Source organism: Cotesia glomerata, linkage group LG6 (assembly GCF_020080835.1).
Source record: "Cotesia glomerata isolate CgM1 linkage group LG6, MPM_Cglom_v2.3, whole genome shotgun sequence".
Taxonomy (NCBI): Eukaryota; Metazoa; Arthropoda; class Insecta; order Hymenoptera; family Braconidae; genus Cotesia; species Cotesia glomerata.
The window spans coordinates 21,972,386-21,995,667 of record NC_058163.1 but is presented as its reverse complement, the minus strand read 5'-3'; the positions used below and the strand labels follow the sequence as shown (position 1 = coordinate 21,995,667).

The following is a 23,282-nucleotide window of genomic DNA, read 5'->3' as shown; positions in this document are numbered from 1 at the left end:
GAATTGGTGGCTTTCAATAGCCGGTTATTATATCTGAGAAGAAATGGGAAATAAAATTTAAAAGAAGGTAATAATTTTAGATGATAAAATAAATTTTTATTAATAACATTAAGTGTATGAAAATAAATATTAATTCATAGTTTTCTTCTTTTCAAGATTGTTCTGTAAGTAAAAAATTTCTTAGAACACTCAAGTATCCCATGGCCGTCTTCGTTACCTTAAACAAGAAAAGTTAACAATTATAAATTAAATTTTAACTTGTTATGAAGCTATTCAAAAGCTCACTTCTGTTAATGTGTTGTTACCAAATGTAACAAAAGCCCCAGCACGGAGACAGAGCGGTTTTTGTGATCGTTTGATACAAAAAATAATATCTTTTGTACAATCTTGATCCATGTTATACCACTGACAATTCCAAAATGCATTTGAAACTTTCTTCGACTTGAAACAGTAATGAAAATTTTTTTTTGTTTTTTAGTGAAGATCGAATCGTAAAAAATTTACAAATAGTCTCATAAGGTTAAAAAAATTTATAAAAAACAAACCTCTGCAATAAGATGTTCACTCAATATACAAAAATAGTTATAACAAAGATACACCGTCATTATAAAAACAAAGAAAGGCGTTAAATTTTTCTTGATCCCCAAAGTAAAGATCTAAAAGTATCAGAAAATTTAAATGTATTTTAAATATCACTAAAATATTTACAACACTGCTTACTAGCAATATTTGGTAACCAATAATGCAGATTAATATACTTCCGTTCATCAAGTATATCCAATAATGACGTAACATATGCCTTTTTATCCCTCGCCCATACTGCGAAGTAAAACTTTAACTACAATGAACAAGTTTTAATGTATAATATTAAAATTTACGCACTTCAGTAATCGGCTGTGCTCAAAAATAATTTCATTAAGCTCTTTCTATGTCCTTCTTTTTGTATTTCAGAGCATCGATCCTCGTTGCCAAACTGCCAGCCTTCCGCTTACGTGGAACGAAAGCATTATGAGAAACATCCTGGTAACGTGGCCCAATCCGCTGATAAAAGCGAATGGACCATGTGAGATCAGAACATAAGCACGGTAGCTGTTGATTGGATAGAAAACATGGAATTTGTAAGGCAAAACGTAAGTAAATTTTGTGATTGTTGAATTGTCTGATGCTGTAGAAAAAAAATTTCATAATTATAATTGATGAGTATACTCATAATTATAATTATAATTATAACTATAATTAATGAAATTAAAGATTAGCAGTCACTTGACCATTCTTTAGTAGATTTCATAGAAATCTAACTATTGCATTGGTCCTCATGTCAGAATTTTCAAAAATTTTTGTACATTCTTACTCAGCTCATCGATCCGAGTCAGAAAATGTATATGGTTCAAAGTTTATATATATATATATATATGATATAAACGGTTTTGTCTCTACAATTTATATACAGGATCTCCATCAAACTTCGCGTCCATATTCTACGGATAATTACCTATACGAGGTTAAGTTCGAAGATGAGCTGAATCGGTCGGTTATTTTAGAAATACAAGATGATTCAAAATTTCGAAAAATTCAACTTTTTTTGGTTTGCCTTGTAATAATTTTTGATATTGCACGCCTCATAGCGCGAAGCGCGTGAGGTTGTGCTTTATACTCGACTAGTCAAGGTCAAGCAATTTTGTGATCTTTAAATGCCTTTATCCCAATCATTTTACACTTATACAATGATATAAGTAGATGTACACCGGAAAAACACTTAAATTAAACCATCTTTTACTTTCTAAAATCATTTCATGTTGCTATTTTGGAAAAAAAAACGTTTTGAAAAAAATTTTACGTGGACGTCCGGATGTCACCCCATTTTGGATGTACCAACGATTACTCCCGAACAAATTGATATTTCAAGTCCGGACCTTTTTTATTAGTTTAAGAATTCGATTAACTAGGTCCGTATTTCATATCAGTGGTCTAGTTTACGTATTTTTTTTTTAATTGAATTTTTATTAAAATTCACTACGCGATACAACCGTACAAAGCCAAACGAACTTTTCTTATTTGTCACGTGGAAACTATGGCGCCACTTGATCAAGCTAGATTTTTTTAGACTGCGAGCGCATATGACAAGAAAAAAAGGCGCTGATTTTTAAAAAAAAAATATAAAATACTCTGTAAGAAACTACTTAATTATAATTTTTTTTTTTTTTAATCAATTACACAATTAATTTTTTTCTTAAAAAATGAATGAGCGTCATGAGGCGTGCACTTTTGGATTTTCCAAACTTTTTTTATAAATTGCATCTTAAAGCTTATTTAATAGCCTTCAATTTCCATGCTTATTTATAGCCCTCAATCAATTAGATCATGAATAAGAGCAGATTAAAAATTTCAAAAGTCGCGAAACAATTTTACTATTTTTGGTCCTCTGTGCAATAACTTTTGAATAAGCAATAATTTCAGTGAATCCCGGAAAAAATAGACCTGGAATAGATATTTTCGATACTTATGTGCGAAGTGAGGCATTCACAGGGCTTAAAAATTGAGACACGAGTCTAAGAAACGTTGCGTTTACAATGGGGCCGAGTACGCAGATTACCCCCACGCGCCGTTATTTACAAAGAAATATTGTAATTAGCTGAACTATATTAGTTATCAAAAAATTACAAATAATACACCCAGTTCTGGTTAGTAGTTGCACAGAGTAGAACATATGATCGACAAGCTGCTATTCATGTGTGGTTATTTGGTATGCGCAGGCGCTAGAATTAATATCAGTATGCTTGATAGTTTGATTTGTAGTGGTAGTGGCGGACATGTCTTCATATACATTCTATGAATCTTATACATTTATTGTAGTTAATTTTCATTCCTGCACGGTCAAGCAGTTGGAAAGTTTGACTCCGCCTACTTTCCCGCACGCTACTATAGTGTATGTAACCATCACGAGAATACGCAACTTTGCGTTTGCTGAGCAAGGCTCGAATGTTGAACTTTGGAAGCAGGAGTTACAAAAAAAATTTTAAAGTCATGAAAAATTCATATTATTTCATATTTATTAAATTTCTATTAATATTATAATTTTTATTTTATAATAATTTTAATGAAATGATATGAATTTTTCATAATTTTAAAATTTTTTTCGGGTCTATTTTTTCCGATTACCAATTTCAGTACCATATAATGTGTGGAGTCTCAAAATTATGTCCTATTCCGCTATGCTAATTATGAAATTTGCTGTTGCACTGGTGTGTTTTTTTTTTTTTTTTTTTTTTTATACAATCCTAGTAGTTTTTGTTTCTATTTATTATGAAATCTATTTCCATTTCGGCTGCCGAATGGTCTTTTTTTTTAATTTTATTTAATAAAAAATTTTTTTTTCCAAAAAATTATTTAATAAAACAATATTTTTTCCAAAAAATTATTTTTAAAAAATTGAATTTTTAATTTTGAAGTGTCAATTTTTATTTCTCATTTTTTTGTCATTATTAATTGTTAAAAAAATTATCAAATGTCTGTTAAATTAATTTTCATTATAATTGATAATTTTAGATTGACTTACGAGGTGCTTGAGCTGAAGATGATGTTATCGGACGGATGAACCAAGAAGTGACGGTCATAACGACGAAAATCGTAGCATATTTAACAAAAAATTTACCTTTCTTCATGTAACCCATAAACAGGTAAACTTCTTCAGAATTTTTATACGCACTTACATGATAATCCTTCAAAGATTCAGAAATAATTTCACGTAATTTTTCAATGTGAACTCTCAGCATCAAAGTTCGAATGTAAATATGAGTGAAAGCCAGATTTTCGGTGAGATTGTTGATGACTTTCTTTACATTTGGAAGGCAGTAAAACAAATTAACGTACTCGGTAAACATTATGTACGTAAAATATAAAAAACTTAGGTTGAAGAGATAATAATTGGGTTCTAATGGCCACACTCCGATGCATTTTGACATTATTCGCGCCCAAGTAAACACTCTGACACCCTTGTCCAGGTCACGCTGGTCCTAAAATTTTTAACATAAATAATTTTGTCATTATTTCTTCCTGTTATAAACTTATGATAGTGAAGTTGCTTACACGACTGTATTCCATGGCTGATTCGTTTGATTACCGCCGGAAAAGTGGAGACAAATACATTATGACTACTACCGAAGTAAACTTTATTTTTAAGTGCGAGAGGGGATGAGAAAACTGTTTTGCAAACAACAATTTTAGTTTATAATCGCATTATAAATTTTTAATGCAGAAAATTACTTCGGGAATCGCTACTGTGACGCCTCCTGTAGTTCGAAGAATTAAACTTTTTTAAAGCTAAGATATTTGTATCAATACATCGATAGTTTTCTTCGGATAAACATCTAATCTTAATGACACTGAAGAAAAATTACATTAAACATTTTTTTATAATTTTGTAACAATTAAATTATTATGAAAAAACATTTAATTAAAAAATTCTGTGTGAAAATTAAGAAAATTATTAGTGGAAAATTTTTTAACGCTTTTTTTTTAATGATGCTGAAATTGAGTGAATCTAATAATTTTTTTAACAAATAAATTACAGCAAGAAAAATTTATTTAAAAAATTCCAACTTAATAAGATCTAAAAATTATAAATGTCATTTTTTTTTTTAATAATTTTCTGAATCTTGTTTATTTTTCAAGAAAAATTAAATAATTGTCATTGAAAATTAAGTTACCCGACATTTAAAAATTTTTACAATTTTTGTTATCGAAAAAATTATTACAAAAAAATTGAAAAAAAATTTAATTTGTAAAAAATTTAAAAAACTACACGTGCAATTTTTTAAAAATATTTTTTAGTTTTAATTAAATGATTAAAAAAAAAATTAAAAACGTCGCTTAACTTTAGTATTAATAATAATGAAGTTAGCCGACATTTTTTATTTTTTTGATTTTGTTTAATTATGAAATTACAACTAAAATATATTTTTTTTTAATTGCACTTACAGTTTTTCAAATTTTTCACAAATGAAACTAAAAAAAAAATTTTTTTGCAATAATTTTTTTAATAAAAAAAATTCGAAAAATTTTTAGATTTCAGCTAACTTTATTGTCATTTAGTATTATTAATTATCAAGTGTCATTTTTTTTTATTGTTATGAAAATTAAAAAGTTTCATAATTATTTTAAATAATAACTATCCTGATTTGTTACAAATGTTTTATTTATTTATCAAAGTTTTTAGTGACATAAATAAGCTGTAAAAATTATTATTACTGGCTGAAGTTACAAAATGACATTTAGTAAAAATTGTCACCGAAATAACGATGTGTTGTCTATAAAAATGTTAAATATTAACACCAACTTGTTTTAAAATACTGACATATAGTTTATAAATCTTAGATAATAAATGAGCTTGTGCAAAACACAAATTCGTGATGTGATAATGAAAAAATTACAACTAACAGGGTGAAGAATCTTGAATTTGTATCCAAAAATATTTTAATATTAATATATTGATCTTATTAAGTAAGATTTTTTTTAGTTTAAGCAGATTGTTCTGAAACCATGAAGCTTCGTAAAACGGACAAGTATCCCATACTTGTTTTGGTGACCTGTAAAAGATTTATTTATTAATAATTAAAACATTGAAAAGAAGAAATTTAAAATGAATAATATGTGCTCTTCCCAATTATTCATATTGTGACAAGTGATTATTTATTTTTAATATCTCACATCAGTTAGAGTACTGCTCCCAAGAGTAACAAATGAACCAGCAGTTAAACAAAGTGGTTTTTGTGACCGCTTGATACAAAAAATAATATCTTTAACGCAATCTTGGGGCATGTTGTACCAGTGACAATTCCAAAATGCATTGGAAACTTTTTTTGACTTCAGAAACAAAAAGTATTTATTAGTAATCATAATTATCTATATACAGTATATTATACTAAAAAATAATTATATTACTTGCGCTATTAGATTTTCACTGAGCGTACAAAAAACGCACATGGCAAGATATACCGTACTGATAAAAATGTAGTACGGAGTCAAATTTTTGTTGTCTCTGACAGTCCAGGACTGAAAAATAAAACATTTCAACAAATGGCAGGTTTTTTATCCAGAGCTCACTTACAACGAGTATTTTGTATCCAATAAACGTCAACAATATACTTCCGTTCATGAAGTATATTAATAATGACGGAGCGTAAGCACGTTTTATTCCCTCCCCCATTCTGTAATACACAAACTTTAAGTTTAATGAAAAACTTTTAATGAATAATCATACCTTGTTTAAAAAATATTCATTGAAAAAAATTCTCTACCATGAGATTTGAATTTTTTCAGTAATTTAAATTGATTTCTTTTTTAAATTGATTTCTTCTCTTTACAGATGCTATTTATTGTATATAAACATCAACTAAACATTCTACACATGAAAATGTAATATATTGTTGTAAACTGCCGAAGGCGCTTTTTTACAAATAAATAAATAAAAAGTTTGGATAATCTCATTTTTCACAATAAAATTGATTAAAATAAAATATAAAAAGCAAAATAATAAAAAACAGAAAAATTTGCTACATGGTTTAGTGGCGCCATAACTCTAAGGTGAGGAAAAAAAATACTATAATAAAATTTAAAGATAGATATCCAAAAAAATATACAGTCATATATTAGTTTTTTAATAATAATAATTCAACGACAGTGAACTGAACGCTCATAGTAATTAAGAAAGTCCGTCGTGTGTTACTTTAGGTAATAAAAAAAAGTTATTCCGGTACGATCATTTTTTCGATCAATTTCCTTGCCATATACACCAATCCATAAACACAGACACACGGACGTCTAGAAAAGATTATTTTTAATGTTACTAGAAAATTGAACGCGCTTTGCGCGCTTCTGTCAAAATGTTTATTATCGACAGTTTAATTAATCAATATTTTTACAAATTTTACTCATTAATATTTAACCGTTTCCATGGTAACCGTTGCCATAGTACACGGAAAAAAATTAACTATTGCTGCAACAGGATTACTACTGTTATTGCGACTTAATAGTAAAATATAGTTGGGTCATTCCATGTCAAATTGACCTACAGTTGGAATTGACCCCTTTTGATTTAGATAAATTTTGATCAGAAATTTTATTTTATCATATAACGAACTTCTGCCAGACGAAAAAAAATTAAAAAATTTTATTCAAAAGATATGCAAATTCAAAATTTCGCTATTTTTTCAGTTTTTTAATTTTGTTAACGCATGATATAATTGTTATTCGTCGTTTTTTTACTTCATTTAAATTTTTCGACGCCATTTATCGTCTTTTTAAGATGGAAACGATTTGAAATTTGAGATTGAGCAACATTAATGTGCAAAAATTTGTAAGTAAACAAGTATTTGAAAAAACAAAACAAAATTGATATTCTCATCACATGATTTCTGATTTTTATTGGAAATTTATATCTGTTTGAGTTATTTGACTTTAAAAACTGTTATTAAAGTGAAGAAACAGACAAAATATATCATGCGTTAAAAAAAATAAGAAACTATATTATATATTAAGCCTGACTTTAAGATTACTCCAAAAAAATAAAAAAAAAATTGAAATTAATTTATTATTTAATACTTCCACGTCGTGCATTTAATTTTTTAATGCTCAAAATTACAATACTATGTATCTGCATAACTTTACCTTATTTAAAAGTTGCAAAAAACAAGAAAAAAATTTTTTTTTTAATTCAAAAATTCATATTTAAAAAAAAACACAGTTCTAAAAATTTCAGGGTCTTTTAAGATCAGTACAAGGTACTATACAAAAAAAATTGAGCCAAAATTGGAATGTCAATCGAGATTTTTGACGATTTTCAAAAATTTTAAATTTGACAAATTTGGCATTTTTCAAAATTTTTTTCCAAAATATTTTTTTTTCAATAGCCCCAAGTGTCCCCTTTCAAACAAACGAAAGGCCATTCCCGTATCTATAATAACATTCGAGATATTCCAAAAAAAAAAATTAAACAACTGAAAAAATAGCGAAATTTTGAATTTGCATATCTTTTGAATAAAATTTTTTAATTTTTTTTCGTCTGGCAGAAGTTCGTTATATGATAAAAGAAAATTTCTGATCAAAATTTATCCAAATCAAAAGGGGTCAATTCCAACTGTAGGTCAATTTGACATGGAATGACCCAACTATATTTTACTATTAAGTCGCAATAACAGTAGTAATCCTGTTGCAGCTACAGAAAAATCCTGTTGCTGTAACAGGATTTTTTCCTGTTGCTGCAACATGACTGCCTCCTGTTGCAGCAACAGTTAATTTTTTTCCGTGTAACCGTTGCCATAGTAACTGTTGTCATGGTAACCGTGGCCGAAGTGGTCACCATAGCAACGAAAAGCGACAACAATGAAAATGTCACATCAACTTTTTAATAAAAAAATTATTTACTATGTTAAGGTAGTTAGGCCCAAAAAGCAATAATTCAAGAAATCTCCCAAACTCCATATAGAAGTAGTTAAATACATAATACACACGCTGTTAAAATTTAGAGACAATTTACCACATCTAACCGAAGATAATTGCAATTGAAAATGACATTTTTACACAGGCGGTATGGGAAAAGAGAGAGAAAACCGCGAAGTTTTATTATTTTTGTATTAAAGAAATTTTAAGAATTTCACGATAAACTAATATTACTTAGATTAATACATGTATAATTACCCTACAAAATTCTGGAATTCCCTACCACATAGTTTTTGAGAAATTATTGATAAACTAGTAAAGTAAACAAATAAAGTCATGCGTGAAAGTAAGTGAGCAATAGCCCGTAAGAGAGGCAACCAATAGCGTAAACTATAGGTTGGGAAAGAACTACCTTAAACAAAATAATTCTTACTGAAATATATTTTATGTGCCTGAAAAATTATTTTACTTGATATTAGTACACTAGAGGACTTCCTCAACGCTTCGCTTATGAGGCGTGCAATAAATAAATTTCAATTTCTCAGTATATAATTTGCATAGAGCGAATTTTTTTTATTTTTTTCAATGAATATTTTTAAACAGGGAATGGACGTACTTGAGTAATCTGCTATGCTCAAAAATAATTTCATCGAGTTCTCTTCTGATGCCTTCACTTTTATACTTCAGGGCATCGATCCTTGTAGCTAAAACAGCGAGTTTTCCACTGACGTGGAATGTCAATATTATCAAAAAGCATCCTGATGTCACGTGGCCGAACCCGATGATAAAAGCAAAGGGGCTCCACGAAATGTAAGTTAACACATAAGTTCTGTAACTATTTATCTCATAAAAAACATGAAATTTGTACGGCAAAGGGTACGCAGCAATATTGAATGTGGAATTTCCTTCTAAAAAGAGAAGATAAATTTATTTTGGATCAGCAGATGATACTCTGACTAACTTACGCGGTGGTGAAGCTAACCCCGAAGTTACAGGCCGCAGGAACCAAGAGCTGACGGTCCAGAATGAGAAAATCGAAGCACACTTTACGAACAATTTGCCTTTCTTCATAAAAGTCATGAGCTCGTAAACTTCCTCGGAAGTTTTATAAGCGCGTTCATGATAATCCTTCAAAGACTCAGACATTACTTCGCCCAAAGTCTTGATGTACACTCTCAGTATCACTGTACGAACGTAAATATGCGTAAAAGACAGAGTTTCTGTGAGATTTCCGATTACTTTCTTCAGATTCGGAAGGCAGAAAAATAAATTAACGTACTCGGTGAACATAGCGTAGGTAAAATACAGAAAAATTAAGTTCGAGAGATGATAATTCGGCTTTAGTGGCCAAACTCCGATGCACTTGGACATAAATTTTATCCAAGCAAACGCTTTTACACCATTGTCCAATTCTCGCTGATCCTAAAATTGTTAGTCATAAAATTCAATGATTTTTTTTTTAATTTTTAAATAATTTGTTTGTATCGTAAATTACACTTACACGGGTGTATATTTCCATGTCTGTTTTGTTTGACGGAAATTGTAAAAATAATGGGAAATGCATTGTGCAACTTTCGAAGTAAACTTTACTTTCAAAGTGCAAGAGAGAATAGGAAAGCTATTATGTAAACAACAATTTAACTCAATTATATGGCTTTGTATAACTAATATAATATGCAAGCAGTAGCTTGCGAGAAACCCCGTAACAATGGCGTCCGTGATGCGCTCTGAATTTCAAACACAACTTACTCTTCTTCCAACAATCGTCTAAGTTTATACTTCAACAATATTTCATATTTATTTTATTGATTTACAATTGTGTTGGATATTTTTTGTTTTGAGACAAAAGAAGAAATTTTAATTAGTTTTATTTTTAATTAAATATTGCGCGAATAAAGTAAAAATTTAGAAGTACTTTATTTATTTTTTTAAAGTGTTAGGAAATGACAGGAAGATGTAATTTTTTTTTTTTTAATAATTTTTCATTTTTATTATTTATCTTTATATTTCACAATAATAATTCATGCAATATTGGTAATATTGACCTTAGTTTACAATTAAAAAATTCCTCAGTATTGATAAATATCCAAGTGATGTTTTAGTTACATCTGTCAATGTGTTATTACTAAAATATAAAAATTTTCCAGCCTGCAGCGCAAGTGGTTTTTGGCTTCTAGATATGCAGTATGTTATGTCATAAATACACTCTCGATCCATTTGATACCACTCACAATTCCAAAAAGCTTCTTTAACTTTGTTATTCTAATTAAAAGAAGAAATCACTGTAAGTTTTTCAATTTTTTATCAGATAATTTTATTATATTTTTAATTAATTAATTTAATTATTAAAAATATTAATTTTAATATTATTAGTTATTAATTATTTATTTAATTTTTTTTTATATTTAAAATTTTTTTTTTTTCAAATAAATGACAAGATTCAACCAAAAAAAAAAATCTGTCCAATTGAAGAAATAAAAAATTATTTCAAGAAGTTTTTTCTTGGCTAAAAAAATCTTGATAATTTTTGAAGAGAAAAACTCTAAGAAATAATTTATTTTAATCAAATGCAATTTTTCTTTTTGATAAAAGTTTAATATTTTAATCTTATAATTATGATTAACTTACCGCTTCTGTGAGCTGTTCACTGACAATACAAAAAGCAGTAATTATAAAATACATTGTAAATATAAACAAAAAGTAGACCGTCAAGTTAGAATCAGGCGCTGTCATAAAACTCTAACAAAAAATCCATATAAATAAGTAGTAAAAAGCGACCTTCAATATTTAAGTAACCATTTTTACTCACTAGAAGTATCTGGTACCCAATCATGCTCATGAGAATCGTACCGTTGATTAAATAGGCAAACAATGCCGTAGCATACGCATCTCGGATGTAATCTCCGATTCTACCAAAAAATTAAAACTTGAAAACTCTTACAATTTACTAAATATTGAAAAATTTGGTACTTTAACAATCTATTATGTTCCTTAACGATTGCTTTCAGTTGGGATTTATACATATCTGGATTATTCTTCAAATCATTGATTCTCTCAGCTAAAATCGCAAATCTGCCGCTTAGTTGGTACACAAATAAAATCAAAAAGCCCTCTGACGTCATATGGCTGCAGCTGTTAATAAAGAAGTATATTCCCTCCCATATATAAGTCAGTATATAATTTCTTGTGGAACTAATTGGGTAGATATTGTAAAAGCGGTATGGAAGAATAAATGGTATCGTATCATTTTCCCCAACTATCAAAAAATAATTGATCAAAATTCAATTTTATTGATCAATTTACAAGGAAAAAAGTAAACTGTAATTAATAATAGATAATTTATAATAAGTAATGATCAACTGGAAAAAATTACCATTTTAAACAGTAAAATCGTATACGATTATACGATGATTGTTAAAATTATAATTTTAACAATCACTTTATAATATTTATCATTTAAATGCTACTATTTATTATTTACATGGAAGAAAATACTATTTCAAACAGTAATATTTGCTATGTGAAACTCGAAAATGTTAACATATAATAAAATTAAGAATTTTGACTTTGATATTTATCATTTTGTACCTAAAAAATGATCGCATGATATGTAAAAAATATAAACTACAGTTACTAAATTTCTACACAAGCAACGTCAATATTTACAAAGTAAAATGGTAAATTTTAAACGCAACGCTAAAAATCAAACTGTAATTATTGATTTGCTTGGACTGGTAAAATATATATTTTAAGTCGGCTCGGTACCTGCATTTCGAAAGAGTGGGACCAGGGTTCGATTCCGGCGCGCACCAATATTTTTCAATGATTATAAACTAAGAATATGTGAGTTTCATTGCCAGCCTCTGTACCGGTCGGGTTTTCTGTGGTTTTCCCATATAGTTATGGAGGTAAAATGTCATTATAGAAGTACCTCCATATTATTTAAGACCGTAATGCAAATGCAGGTACTGATTATAACGCGTAAGTCGGCCACAGTCGCAGCACATGTGTGTCGGGCATGAAAGATAAAATCCCGACATGCAGGGGGGTGGGGACGAAAAAGTGGTTGAGAGTTATAATGACGGGGTTGAGAGATTATATTGCGGAGAAAAAAGTGGAGAGACAATAATTCCCCACCCTCTCTTGTAAAAACACTCTACAGTGATACAAGTAAAACCATACTCAATTATATATTTTAAGAGTAGAATTTTTACTGTTTCAAATGTTAAATTTTCCGAGTGTGAGACCTTCCCCTTCTCCTCATAGTATAGACTATACAGAGTGTCCCAGAAGTAACGGACGCCATTGTAGCATCTGATAAACAAAATAATTCTGAGACGAAAAGTCCTTAGCCATTTTTTAATCAGACGCATAGATAATTAATTGTCCTTTTATGCGTTAGACAGAGAGAGAGAGAGAGAGAGCACTAGTGTCAAGTCAAGTGCGTTCCAACGAAGACGCTTGCACGTATGAATGTGTAAGTAAATATGTGTGACTACGTTAGCTATAGAAACTAGTTAGTCATACAGGTAGTTGTGTCTTTGTTTGGCACATACTTGACTGGACACTGGCGCTCTCTCCCTAACAAATAAAGTAACGTTATTTTTAATTAATAATTAATTATCTATGCGGTTAATTGAAAAATGGCTAAGGACTTTTTGTCTCATAATTATTTTTTTCATCAGATGCTACAATGGCGTCCGTGACTTTTGGGACACCCTGTATATTGAAACGGCAATTTTTACTGTTTGAAACTGTAATTTTTTAAGATGAGAGAGTCGTTATTCACTATAGTGACAGCTACTAATCACATTTTGGATATTAAATTATAAATTGTGGCTTTTACACTTTCTACATTAAGTTTTATAATATTTACATTTGCGCCACTCCGATGTCCACTGTAATGTTTGAAATTATAAAAATTAACCGTAATCCGAGTGGATTTTACAGTTTACTTTTTTTCCGTGTATCGAAGACTTACCGGAAATTGATGATATTATTACTACCGGGAGTATGTACCAGATAACTTCAGTGACTGCGATAAAATAAAGAACTGTTTTAGCAAATGCTTTGCCTTCTTTGATATGCGCCAAAAATATCTTCAATTCTGTTGAATTTTCAAAAGCATTTATTTTGTAATCTTTCAGTAACTCTGTCAATACATAGCGCAATTTTCCACAATGAACTCTCAACATCAACGTTGATGTGTACAGATGCATAAGCGCCAAACTTTCTGAAAGATTGTCAATAACTTTACGAAGATTACCAAGGCTTATGTACAGATCAATCAGCGCAGATGCCATGACACTGGTGAAATATAAATAACTCAACGCAAATAAGTAATCATTCGGTGCTAAAGGCCACACACCGATGCCCTTTGACAGCCATCTCATCCAATCATACATTTTAACACCATCATCAAGATTTTTTTGGTCCTAAAAAATTCAGTTTTAAAGTTTTTGGCCGAACCAATCAAAATTAATGACTTACTTGTGAAAACTTTTTCATATTGATAGCTCAAAGGTTTTCAGAAAAATGACAGAGGAAGCTCGTGGACATTATCGAGGTAAACATTGCAGTAGGGAAACGTTACTATACCTGTAATTGTGCTATTAAAAACTTTTGATAGCTTAATTTATTACAGAACTGTTCCTGCGCAGTGCTATCATCTTCTTTAATGTATTCCTCTAAGTTCAGTTCCGCAAGATGAACTTCAGTTTCATATCGTAAGTTTTGTGAGCAATATTTTACATCATAAATTTATTTTATACAAAAATAATCAATTTGATTTTTTTTAATTGAAAGCTTATTTTAGTGAAGATATATAATAATTAACAAAGAGTATGATTGTGAAAATTTTTAACAATATTTAAAAAAAATTTTTTTTTTTAAACTTGAACAAAAAATTAGCTAAAAAAAAACTGACTGATTTTTAAATAACTTTATTTTTCTAGCAAACAACAATGAGTATCAAAGAGTTCAATCGACGGTTAAAAAATTTCTTAACACTGACAAGTAACCCATCGATGTTTTAGTCACCTCAGTCAATGTGGTACTGTCAAAGTATGAAAATTTTCCAGCTTGCAGCGCAAGAGGCTTTTGGCTTCTGTTTATGCAGTATATTATGTCGTAAATACACTCCCGAGGCATATTGTACCACTCTGTATTCCAAAAAGCTTCGCAAACACTGTTACTCTGCATAAATTAGTGAGTGGAAAAAATTATTTGCAATTTAAAACAAAAATAACAACATAAAACAGTTTACTAAAGCTCACCTCTTCAATGAGTTGTTCACTGACGATGCAAAATGTTGTTATTATAAAATACGTCGCGAAGATGAATGTAAAGTGAAGCATCAGATCAGAATTCGGTCCTGTCATAATGTTCTGATGGTAAATTTTATTTTTTTACACTCAAAAATAAATAGTTTTATATTAGTTTAATCGGGCCCAGTGGTCTAGCGACCTAAAATTTAATTAAATAAGCATTTAAGCTATTTTAAAAAATTTTATTTCTATATGAAGGTAATGACTACACGGAAAAAAGTAAATTGTAATATTCACTCGGATTCCGGTTAATTTTTATAGTTTCAAACAGTAAAGCGGACATCGGGATGGCAAAAACATAAATATTATAGAACTTAATGTAGAAAGTATAAAAGCCACAATTTATAATTTAATATCTAAAATAAGTGATTAGTAGATGTCACTATAGTAAATAACGACTCTTTCATCTTCAAAAATTATAGTTTCAAACAGTAAAAATTGCCATTTCAATATATAGTCGATATTATGAGGAGAAGGGGAACTCAGATGAAAGAGAAGGGGGTCTCATTCTGGGAGAATTTAACATTTGAAACAGTAAAAATTATACTTTTAAAATATACATTTTACCAGTTCAAGCAAGTTAATAATTACAGTTTGATTTTTAGCATTGCGTTTAAAATTTATCATTTTACTTTGTAAATATTGACGTTGCTTGTATTAGAAATTTACTAACTTTATTTTATACTTTTTACATATCATAAGATCATTTTTTAGGTACGAAATGATAAATATCAAAGTTTGAATTCTTAATTATTATACTTTAACATTTTAGACATTTACATAGCGAATATTACTGTTTGAAATAGTATTTTCTTCCATGTAAAGAGTAAATTGTAACGTTTAAATGGTAAATATTATAAAGTGAATAGTAAAATCACGATTTTACTGTTTGAAATGGTAATTTTTAGCAGTTGATCATTACTTATTATAAATCGACTGTTATTTATTACAGTTTACTTTTTTCCGTGTAAGGGCGTATCTTAAAATTTTTTTTGCTCCAATCAATGTGAAAATATTGAAAACATTAACATCTATGGAAAAAACGAAAAAAAAAATTTTTTTTTGTGATACGCCCTTATGGTTTTAAGAAAACATTTTTCTAAAACCATAAGGGCGTATACTGTTTTTTCGGTTTATTATCAATTATAGGTCGGAGTAAGAAAAAAAAATTGCAAAGGTGATAGAAATTATCACTCCACAACTTAATTTATATCAAAAAATATTTATTTGAGTGAAAAAACGAATGAAAAGTTAAGATAAACTAAATTCATAACAACTTGAGAACAATCGGTATGTCTTCAAGTTAATAAAATTAGCCTCAAAGTTTTTCAAAATTGATTTTTTTTTTTACTTCAGATCTATTTACAATTAACAAAAGAGTTTTGTAAGCCATTTAGAACTGTAATTTTAAAAAAGTCATTCAAAAAGAACTTTGTTCTTGAGAATTGTTATGGTTCTTCAATACCAATATCTTGAAGCAAGTTTGATGATCTAAATCATTTTTGTACATCAGGCACTGTCCCACAAAATATCATCGGTATTATCAAAGTTTAATTTTCAGCCATGGTCATAGTTTATAAATTTTTTTGTCATTGTCTAGTTAAAAAAAAAATTAAGAAATCTTTTTTTTTACTTTTATAATCTTAGACACAGATAATCCCGACGATGGAGATGGCATTGGAGTAATACTCTGATGAATTTATTTTTCCTTAATTTTTTATTAGTTTTCTCACTTAAATAAATATTTGTTGGCATAAATCAAGTTGTGGAGTGATATTCTATTACCTTTGCAATTTTTTTTCTTACACTGACCCATAATTGATAATAAACCGAAAAAACCGGATACGCCCTTATGGTTTTAGAAAAATGTTTTCTTAAAACCATAAGGGTGTATCATAAAAAAAATTTTTTTTTTCGTTTTTTCCATAGATGTTAATATTTTCAACATTTTTACATTGATTGGAGCGAAAAAAATTTTTTTATACGCCTTTATGGTTCTGCAGAAGCATAAGGGCGTATATTTTGAGATACGCTCTTATGGTTCTAGTAACACGATGTATCATTGGGTAAATGTGTTAATAAAATTTGAATAATTGGGATATGTATCATCGGGATTTGGGTAATTGATACATATGTATCATCGGGATATGCGTAAACTACACCTACCTGATAATTATCCTTATACTAATTAAAAATCCGTCATTTTTTTAACTTCCCGCTAAGAAAATTGAAAATTTTCAAAAATCGGGAAGTTATTGGTTTTACCCTGTTTTTCGAAAATCGAGTTTTCATCAGATCTCGACGTTTTGAGGTCCTAGGAAGCTTCCCTCACTATTCCCGAGAGGGTGTCACTATGTCTGTATGTATGTATGTGTATGTGTGTAAGTATGTAAACCTCTTATAACTTTTGAACGGTTGAACCGATTTCATCGTGGTTGGTGCCATTCGAAAGGACTTGGCCAAACTTAGATTTCCTATCAATTTGAATCGATTCGGACCGATAGATTTTGAAAAATCTCAAAAAAAAATAAGAAAAAACATTTTTTCAGAAGTGGTTTTTTTGGAATAACTTTTAAACGGCTCTATCGATCGATTTAAAAACTAATCAGCTTTTAACCTTGAAAAACCACGTCGATTGTCGCCAATTCGGTCAAAATCGCTTGATTCGTTCGAGAGATATCGTGAACGAAAGAAAACCGAAAAAAGTTTTTTTTGTCGGAGTTACTCCGAAATTTATAGTTTGATCAATTGAAACTTAAAAATTCTCTATGAGGCTTAAAAAACTGCGTAGAATGTCACCAACCGCGTAAAAATCGGTTCATTCATTCAAAAGTTATTGCGGTTTGAAAATTCAAAAAATAGTATTCTATAAAACTTCTATCTAACTTTTGAGCTCAAAGAGCTCAAAAGCATACACAGTAAAAAATTTTGCGTCCAAAAATTTTATGTTAAAAATTTTTATGTTAAATATTAAACACTTTTTTGTCAATTTTATACTTTTTTGTGTTAATTTAACACAATAAATGTTAAATTTATATAAAAAAGTGTTAAATATTTAACACAAAAATTTTTAACACAAAATTTTTTGACGAAATGACGCAAAATTTTTTACTGTGTAGAAAAGGTATCTTTTTGAGCTCGGAGAGCTCAAAACAACACACAGATTGTATTTTTGAGCTCGAAGAGCTCAAAAACTTCGTAGGTGCAATTTTAAGCGTCCAGAAATTAACGGAATTAGCGGGAAGTTGCAGGGATGGCCTCCAGGGTCAACCGTTTTCCTAATTTTTTTATTTCAAATCAGAGGGAGAGATCAATCACACCCCACCAGTGAGGTCCATTTTTTTTGGAGAGGGGAACTTCAGCGCCATTTTTCTAATTTAAAAAAATTTTTTTTTTGTCCTAATTTTCATTTTTGTGTAGTTGATAAGTAACAGAATAAGTGCAGAAAAAATTTGAAAGCATTAGTCATTACCTTCATATAGAAATAAAATTTTAAAAAATAGCTTAAATTTTAGGCCGCTAGATCACCGAGTCCTCTTAAGAGTACTGACACTTACAACGAGGATTTGATATCCGATCAAGCACAGCAAAATCATTCCGTTTAATAAATACGCCAATAATGCTGTTGCAAAAGCTCCGCGAATATTTTCGCCCATTCTATTAAAAATTTCAACATTTTTATTTTTAATTTTTATTTATATAATTTATCTATCATTTCATACTTCAATAATCTCGCATGTTCTGAAATTATTTTACTAAGTTTAATTTTGCTGATATTTGGTTCATTATTCAGCCCATTTATCCTTTCGACTAAAATGGCTAATCTTCCACATAAATGAAACACAAGTACTATTAAAAAGCCTTCAGACGTGATGTGTCCGGTGCTAATTATAAAAAAGGGAGGCCCTTGAGAAATGTATGTCAGTAGGTACGTTGTATAATCATTAACTTCGTAAAAAATGTAAAAACGATATGGTACAACAAATTGCATTGTTTCGTTGTCGCTAACTGAAATTAAAAACTATAATAATAAATTACTTTTAGGATCATACTAGCTTATTTATCAAGCTTGGAGTGCAATGACAGACTGTTGATCAAGATTGAAGCAATTACCTGGAGCGACTAATGTTGTTAAGGGCAGAAAAAACCAAGAAATTGCTGTCGTTGCTATAAAAGTGATGACAAATTTAGCAAAAGCTCTGCCTTTGTTGATATACGCGATGAATATTTTTATTTCTAACGAATTTTTGAAAGCGCTCAGTTGGTAATCCTTCAGCGACTCTGTTATTAAATAACGCAGTTTATCAGTATGGACTCTCAACATTAATATGGATACATAAATATGCTGGAATGCAAGAATTTCAGTAATCATATCAATGGCGCTTGTGAAGTCGATGTACTCCTTAAAAAGTGAGACGTATTCAAGCGATCCAGTAACAGTCAAGTAGATAAAAAATACTGTGAAAAGATTATTGTTTGGAGCTAAGGGCCACACACCAATGCCTCGGGACACCCTTTCGCCCCAATAAAACATTTTTATACCTTCATCTAGGTCTCTTTGATCCTAGAGAAGAAATTTATCCATCAGTTTTACTACACAGAAAAACAAATTCACTTGAATCAAGTAAATAATTTTGAAGAACTTCATCTTCTTGATTTGAGTAAAAAAATTTTTAAACTAAGAAATTATTCTTGGTACAAGTAAATTTCATTTGATTCAAGAATTTTTGTTCTTGATTCAAGACAGTGAAAGTATTCAAAATTATTTTCCCGGTTCAAGAATTTTTCTCTTGATTCAAATTAATTTTTTTTCAGTGTACGGTAAAATATAAGAAGCTGGAAGACACTCACTTCCACAGAGACTTCCATGTCCTGTCGGTTGTACTGCTTCGATCAGAATGGGGCTGAGAAGCTTCAGACAATCGCCGAAGAAAACTTTCAAGAGCAGAGAAATAGTCAGCGCTATACATATAATTGTAGCGCAATTAACAACTTTTGATCGGATATAATGAACGATTTTTATTATAGACAGCTATTATCTTACTCGCAGAATATCTTTTTTCCTGGTACAAATCCTCTGCAATATATTCAATTTAGTTGTCATCAGCTGTCGATATCGCTCTCTAGTTGATGTAATTTTATTCTTATTACTTGTCAAAAGCTTCACGGAAAAAAGTAAACTGTGATAAATAAAGTCGATTCATAATAAGTAATGATCAACTGGAAAAAATTACCATTTCAAACAGTAAAATCGTGATTTTAATTAACAATCACTTTATAATATTATCATTTAAATGCTACTATTTATTATTTACATGGAAGAAAATACTATTTCAAACAGTAATATTCGCTATGTGAGACTCGAAAATGTTAACATATAATAAAATTAAGAATTTTGACTTTAATATTTATCATTTTGTACCTAAAAAATGATCGCATGATATGTAAAAAATATAAACTACAGTTACTAAATTTCTATACAAGCAACGTCAATATTTACAAAGTAATATGGTAAATTTTAAACGCAACGCTAAAAATCAAAATATAATTATTGATTTGCTTGGACTGGTAATATATATTTTTTTTTGCTCGACGGGCAGAAAGCGTCAACTTTCGGCCCGCTGCGCTAAACGAAGTTGCCGCTTTCTGCCTTCGTCGAGCAAAAAAATAGTATACACTCCACGGGAAGTAAAAAAGAAAGCCTCAGATCACATGTTTGTCAACCTCGGCTTCGCCTCGGCCGACAATTACATGTGATCTGAGACATTTCTTACTTTACTTCCCTAGGTGTGTAATATACTATATTTTTATTTTTAAACAGTACACTGAACCCTACAGCAAGGCCATTAAGCGGGTTCCATTAGAAAAAAAATAAGTTATATAATTTTTGAAAATAGTGCTTAAATGTAATAGTAATAGTCATAAGTCCATACTTGCTGAAACTAGTAAATACATACATAAATAAATAAATTGCTCTGACTCAGCCTCTATTTAGTAAACATACACGGTGAGAAATTTCCATTATTTTTTATTCTGCATGGATTTTAGATATTACAATGGTGCATATTACTAGTGAACCTTATTGACTCAGAATTAGTATATTACACACCTAGGGAAGTAAAGTAAGAAATGTCTCAGATCACATGTAATTGTTGTCCGAGGCGAAGCCGAGGTCAACAAACATGTGATCTGAGGCTTTCTTATTTACTTCCCGTGGAGTGTATACTATTTTTCTGCCCTCCAGGCGGAAAGTGGCAACTTTCGGCCCGCTGCGCTAAACGAAATTGCCGCTTTCCGCCTCTGTCGGACAGAAAAATAGTATACAAACCTATGGCAGGAAAATAATAAATATCTCAGATCACATATATGTCGACCTCGGCTTCGCCTCGGGCAACATATATGTGTTCTGAGACATTTCTCATTTTCTTGCCACAGGTGTGTAATATACTATTTTTGTCCGACGGCGGGAAGGCGGAAAGCGGCAACTTTGTTTAGTGCAGCGGGACGAAAGTTGCCACTTTCCGCCCGGAGGGCAAAAAATAAAATTTTACAATGGCCCATAGTAATTTCCGAAACAAATGAAATCAGACATAGTAAATGGTAGAAATTGAAATGTACCATAGTAAAATGAAATATGCAATAATTTAAATTTCCGAATGTACTATAGCAAAAAAAATAAGAAAACGTTTGTAAAAAATAAAAAATTTTAGAGTAAAATGTTTTTAGCAATCAAAAAATATCAAACCAAACAAGATTTTTTGTTTGCAATAATTTTAAAAATATTTTTTAAAATATAGTTTTTATTTTTTCTTTTCATTTTTAACAATGAACGTAGGATTTATTTTGGCAGTTAATTTTATTATGAATAATTATAAACACAATATATAACTTTTAAATTATTTTTTATTATTATTAGAAGTGTCGGTTGCAGGTTAACCATCAAATGTTTGTTTTCATTTTAATTTTTCACGGTAAATTATTAAATATTTTATTATTTATGAATCTTACAAATTTTCATTAACTATTCATGTGTTGATGGATTTATAAACTAATATTTATTTAAAACTTAATGTTTATTGCAATTTTCATAACACCGTTAACCACTACTGATAGCGTCTGTAGACTTATGTTGACAAAACAAAGCAGCACGAAAAAATGAAAGAGCGCGCGTCGCGACTGACGCGCATACGTTTACTATGGGACATTTGAAAATTTCATAGTCACAATTTTAAATTTAAACCGAGTACACGTGACTAAATGTGAAACTTTTTTATAAATTTTTATTGTCGACTGAGCAACAGAAATTTTACTATGGAACTATAATGAAAAGTTTTAAGCACAATAACAGTTTTTGTTCTGTCAGTTTACGAAAATTTTTTATATATGTTTATGTAACAGTTGCAAGGTCAAATTTACTATGGTCCCTAGTAAATATTGATTGGTACAATATGATATTCTTAAATTCTTATGGTAATATTTTGAATTGAGTCATTAAGGTTCAGTCTTATTATGTATGCATAGTAAATTTCTACAGAAATTTCTCACCGTGTAGTATCGAGAAACAAATAACATTATTTATCTCATAAACATCAGTGCTGTTATCATTATTATAAAATTTGTCAAAGGCATAGATTAAACAATATATAGGAACAGAGATAGAACTAATTAAGGCCAAATTGTTCTTGCCAGGAGCGTGTACAATTGAATTTTAGATCACAAACTGACAACCCATATCTATTCACAAAACACAGGGAATTGAAATCACCAAGCACCATAAGTTGACGATGATCTTGTAGAAACATCTCTAAATCCTCGAAGAATTCTTCAAATTGTTGGAGACTAATAACTGGAGCAATATATACGACTAGAAACAGAAGTGATAAGACTTCAGATGAAGTGGTTTTAAGACAAGCAGCATCCACATCCTTATATTTGTCAGTGAAATGATTAATATTGGCTTGAGTTGCAAGGAGGTCAGTGTTGACTGCTAGTAGAGCTCCACTTCTGGACTTGGTTTTTTTTTTTTCTCAGTGTTTATTAGCTCGAAATACATTAAAGTTATGAAAGTCCATGAATTTAGAAGAAGATTTGTCTGGAGTAAGCCACGTTTCCGCAAGAGCAATCACATCCGAAATTCGTAGTGATATGGCGTCCATAATTGCAACAAACTTTGTATTTATACCCCTGGCATTTTGATAATAAATAGTTAGAGACGCCTGCGTGTCTCCACTATTTTTGAGACACCATTCCTTGTGACCAACCTGATGTTCTCCTCTCCCTGAGACTTGCGATGGTTTAATTCCTTTTTCAGGTCTGCAAACTTCTGCCTCTGCAATACAGTCCAGTCCCTTTGGATCTGGAGGTTGGCAAGCCCCTGAGGGAGAGTCTTGTCTCTCTTGCAAGCCTGCACAGTTAAAAATTTTTCGTCAATGTGTAAAGTGTAAAAATTTTGTGTAGAAAATTACACTCTAGTATGTAGAATTTCACATTCTCATGTGTTGATTTAACACACTAGAATGT

The 23,282-nt window shown here is 29.8% G+C and overlaps 4 protein-coding genes and 1 long non-coding RNA gene across 5 annotated transcripts; 1 reads left to right on the top strand and 4 right to left on the bottom strand.

The window, feature by feature from the left end:
- Window positions 1–129: 129 nt before the first annotated feature.
- Window positions 130–4,194, bottom strand: LOC123267819. Its single transcript, XM_044732679.1, is given in 7 exon segments — window positions 130–217; window positions 286–441; window positions 546–656; window positions 721–819; window positions 879–1,165; window positions 3,557–4,013; window positions 4,087–4,194. Coding segments are annotated over 7 exon segments (1,191 nt in total). The 5' UTR covers window positions 4,102–4,194; the 3' UTR covers window positions 130–151.
- On the top strand, window positions 1,070–18,898 carry LOC123267820. The gene is made up of 14 exons (XR_006510134.1): window positions 1,070–1,130; window positions 3,547–3,677; window positions 3,771–3,975; window positions 5,516–5,877; window positions 5,953–6,178; window positions 9,124–9,246; window positions 10,584–10,720; window positions 13,584–13,746; window positions 13,968–14,002; window positions 14,081–14,162; window positions 14,391–14,643; window positions 14,697–14,828; window positions 18,556–18,690; window positions 18,807–18,898. It is a non-coding gene; the product is annotated as an uncharacterized LOC123267820 (long non-coding RNA).
- On the bottom strand, window positions 5,203–10,023 carry LOC123267805 (odorant receptor 2a-like). The gene is made up of 7 exons (XM_044732663.1): window positions 9,938–10,023; window positions 9,402–9,858; window positions 9,053–9,344; window positions 6,107–6,206; window positions 5,941–6,051; window positions 5,707–5,862; window positions 5,203–5,585 (listed from the first exon to the last, which is right to left on the bottom strand). The coding sequence occupies exons 1-7, from the start codon at window positions 9,998–10,000 to the stop codon at window positions 5,517–5,519; spliced, it is 1,248 nt and encodes a 415-aa protein (XP_044588598.1). The 5' UTR covers window positions 10,001–10,023; the 3' UTR covers window positions 5,203–5,516.
- Window positions 10,449–13,992, bottom strand: LOC123267810 (odorant receptor 13a-like). Its single transcript, XM_044732668.1, has 6 exons — window positions 13,927–13,992; window positions 13,418–13,871; window positions 11,407–11,692; window positions 11,246–11,345; window positions 11,065–11,175; window positions 10,449–10,698 (listed from the first exon to the last, which is right to left on the bottom strand). The coding sequence occupies exons 1-6, from the start codon at window positions 13,942–13,944 to the stop codon at window positions 10,483–10,485; spliced, it is 1,185 nt and encodes a 394-aa protein (XP_044588603.1). The 5' UTR covers window positions 13,945–13,992; the 3' UTR covers window positions 10,449–10,482.
- On the bottom strand, window positions 14,416–19,646 carry LOC123267813 (odorant receptor 67c-like). The gene is made up of 6 exons (XM_044732671.1): window positions 19,614–19,646; window positions 18,876–19,326; window positions 18,485–18,770; window positions 18,320–18,419; window positions 14,712–14,822; window positions 14,416–14,631 (listed from the first exon to the last, which is right to left on the bottom strand). Exons 1-6 carry the CDS (start codon window positions 19,629–19,631, stop codon window positions 14,416–14,418), a joined length of 1,182 nt encoding a protein of 393 aa, XP_044588606.1. The 5' UTR covers window positions 19,632–19,646.
- Window positions 19,647–23,282: the final 3,636 nt, after the last annotated feature.

Excerpts from the sequence above, each read along its gene's own strand:
- LOC123267805 (XM_044732663.1), bottom strand. The coding sequence starts at position 10,000 with ATGCATTTCCCATTATTTTTACAATTTCCGTCAAACAAAACAGACATG. Across the intron at positions 6,207-9,052 it reads GAGCATAGCAGATTACTCAA|AATGGGGGAGGGAATAAAAC; the intron begins GTACGTCCATTC and ends TGTGTATTACAG. Across the intron at positions 6,052-6,106 it reads TTGGATACAAAATACTCGTT|TCCTGGACTGTCAGAGACAA; the intron begins GTAAGTGAGCTC and ends TTTATTTTTCAG.
- LOC123267810 (XM_044732668.1), bottom strand. Across the intron at positions 11,693-13,417 it reads AATAATATCATCAATTTCCG|TTGGGGAAAATGATACGATA; the intron begins GTAAGTCTTCGA and ends ATTTTTTGATAG. Across the intron at positions 10,699-11,064 it reads GTGAACAGCTCACAGAAGCG|AATAACAAAGTTAAAGAAGC; the intron begins GTAAGTTAATCA and ends TCTTTTAATTAG.
- LOC123267813 (XM_044732671.1), bottom strand. Across the intron at positions 18,771-18,875 it reads AACAACATTAGTCGCTCCAG|TTAGCGACAACGAAACAATG; the intron begins GTAATTGCTTCA and ends TTTTAATTTCAG. Across the intron at positions 18,420-18,484 it reads GAACATGCGAGATTATTGAA|AATGGGCGAAAATATTCGCG; the intron begins GTATGAAATGAT and ends AATTTTTAATAG.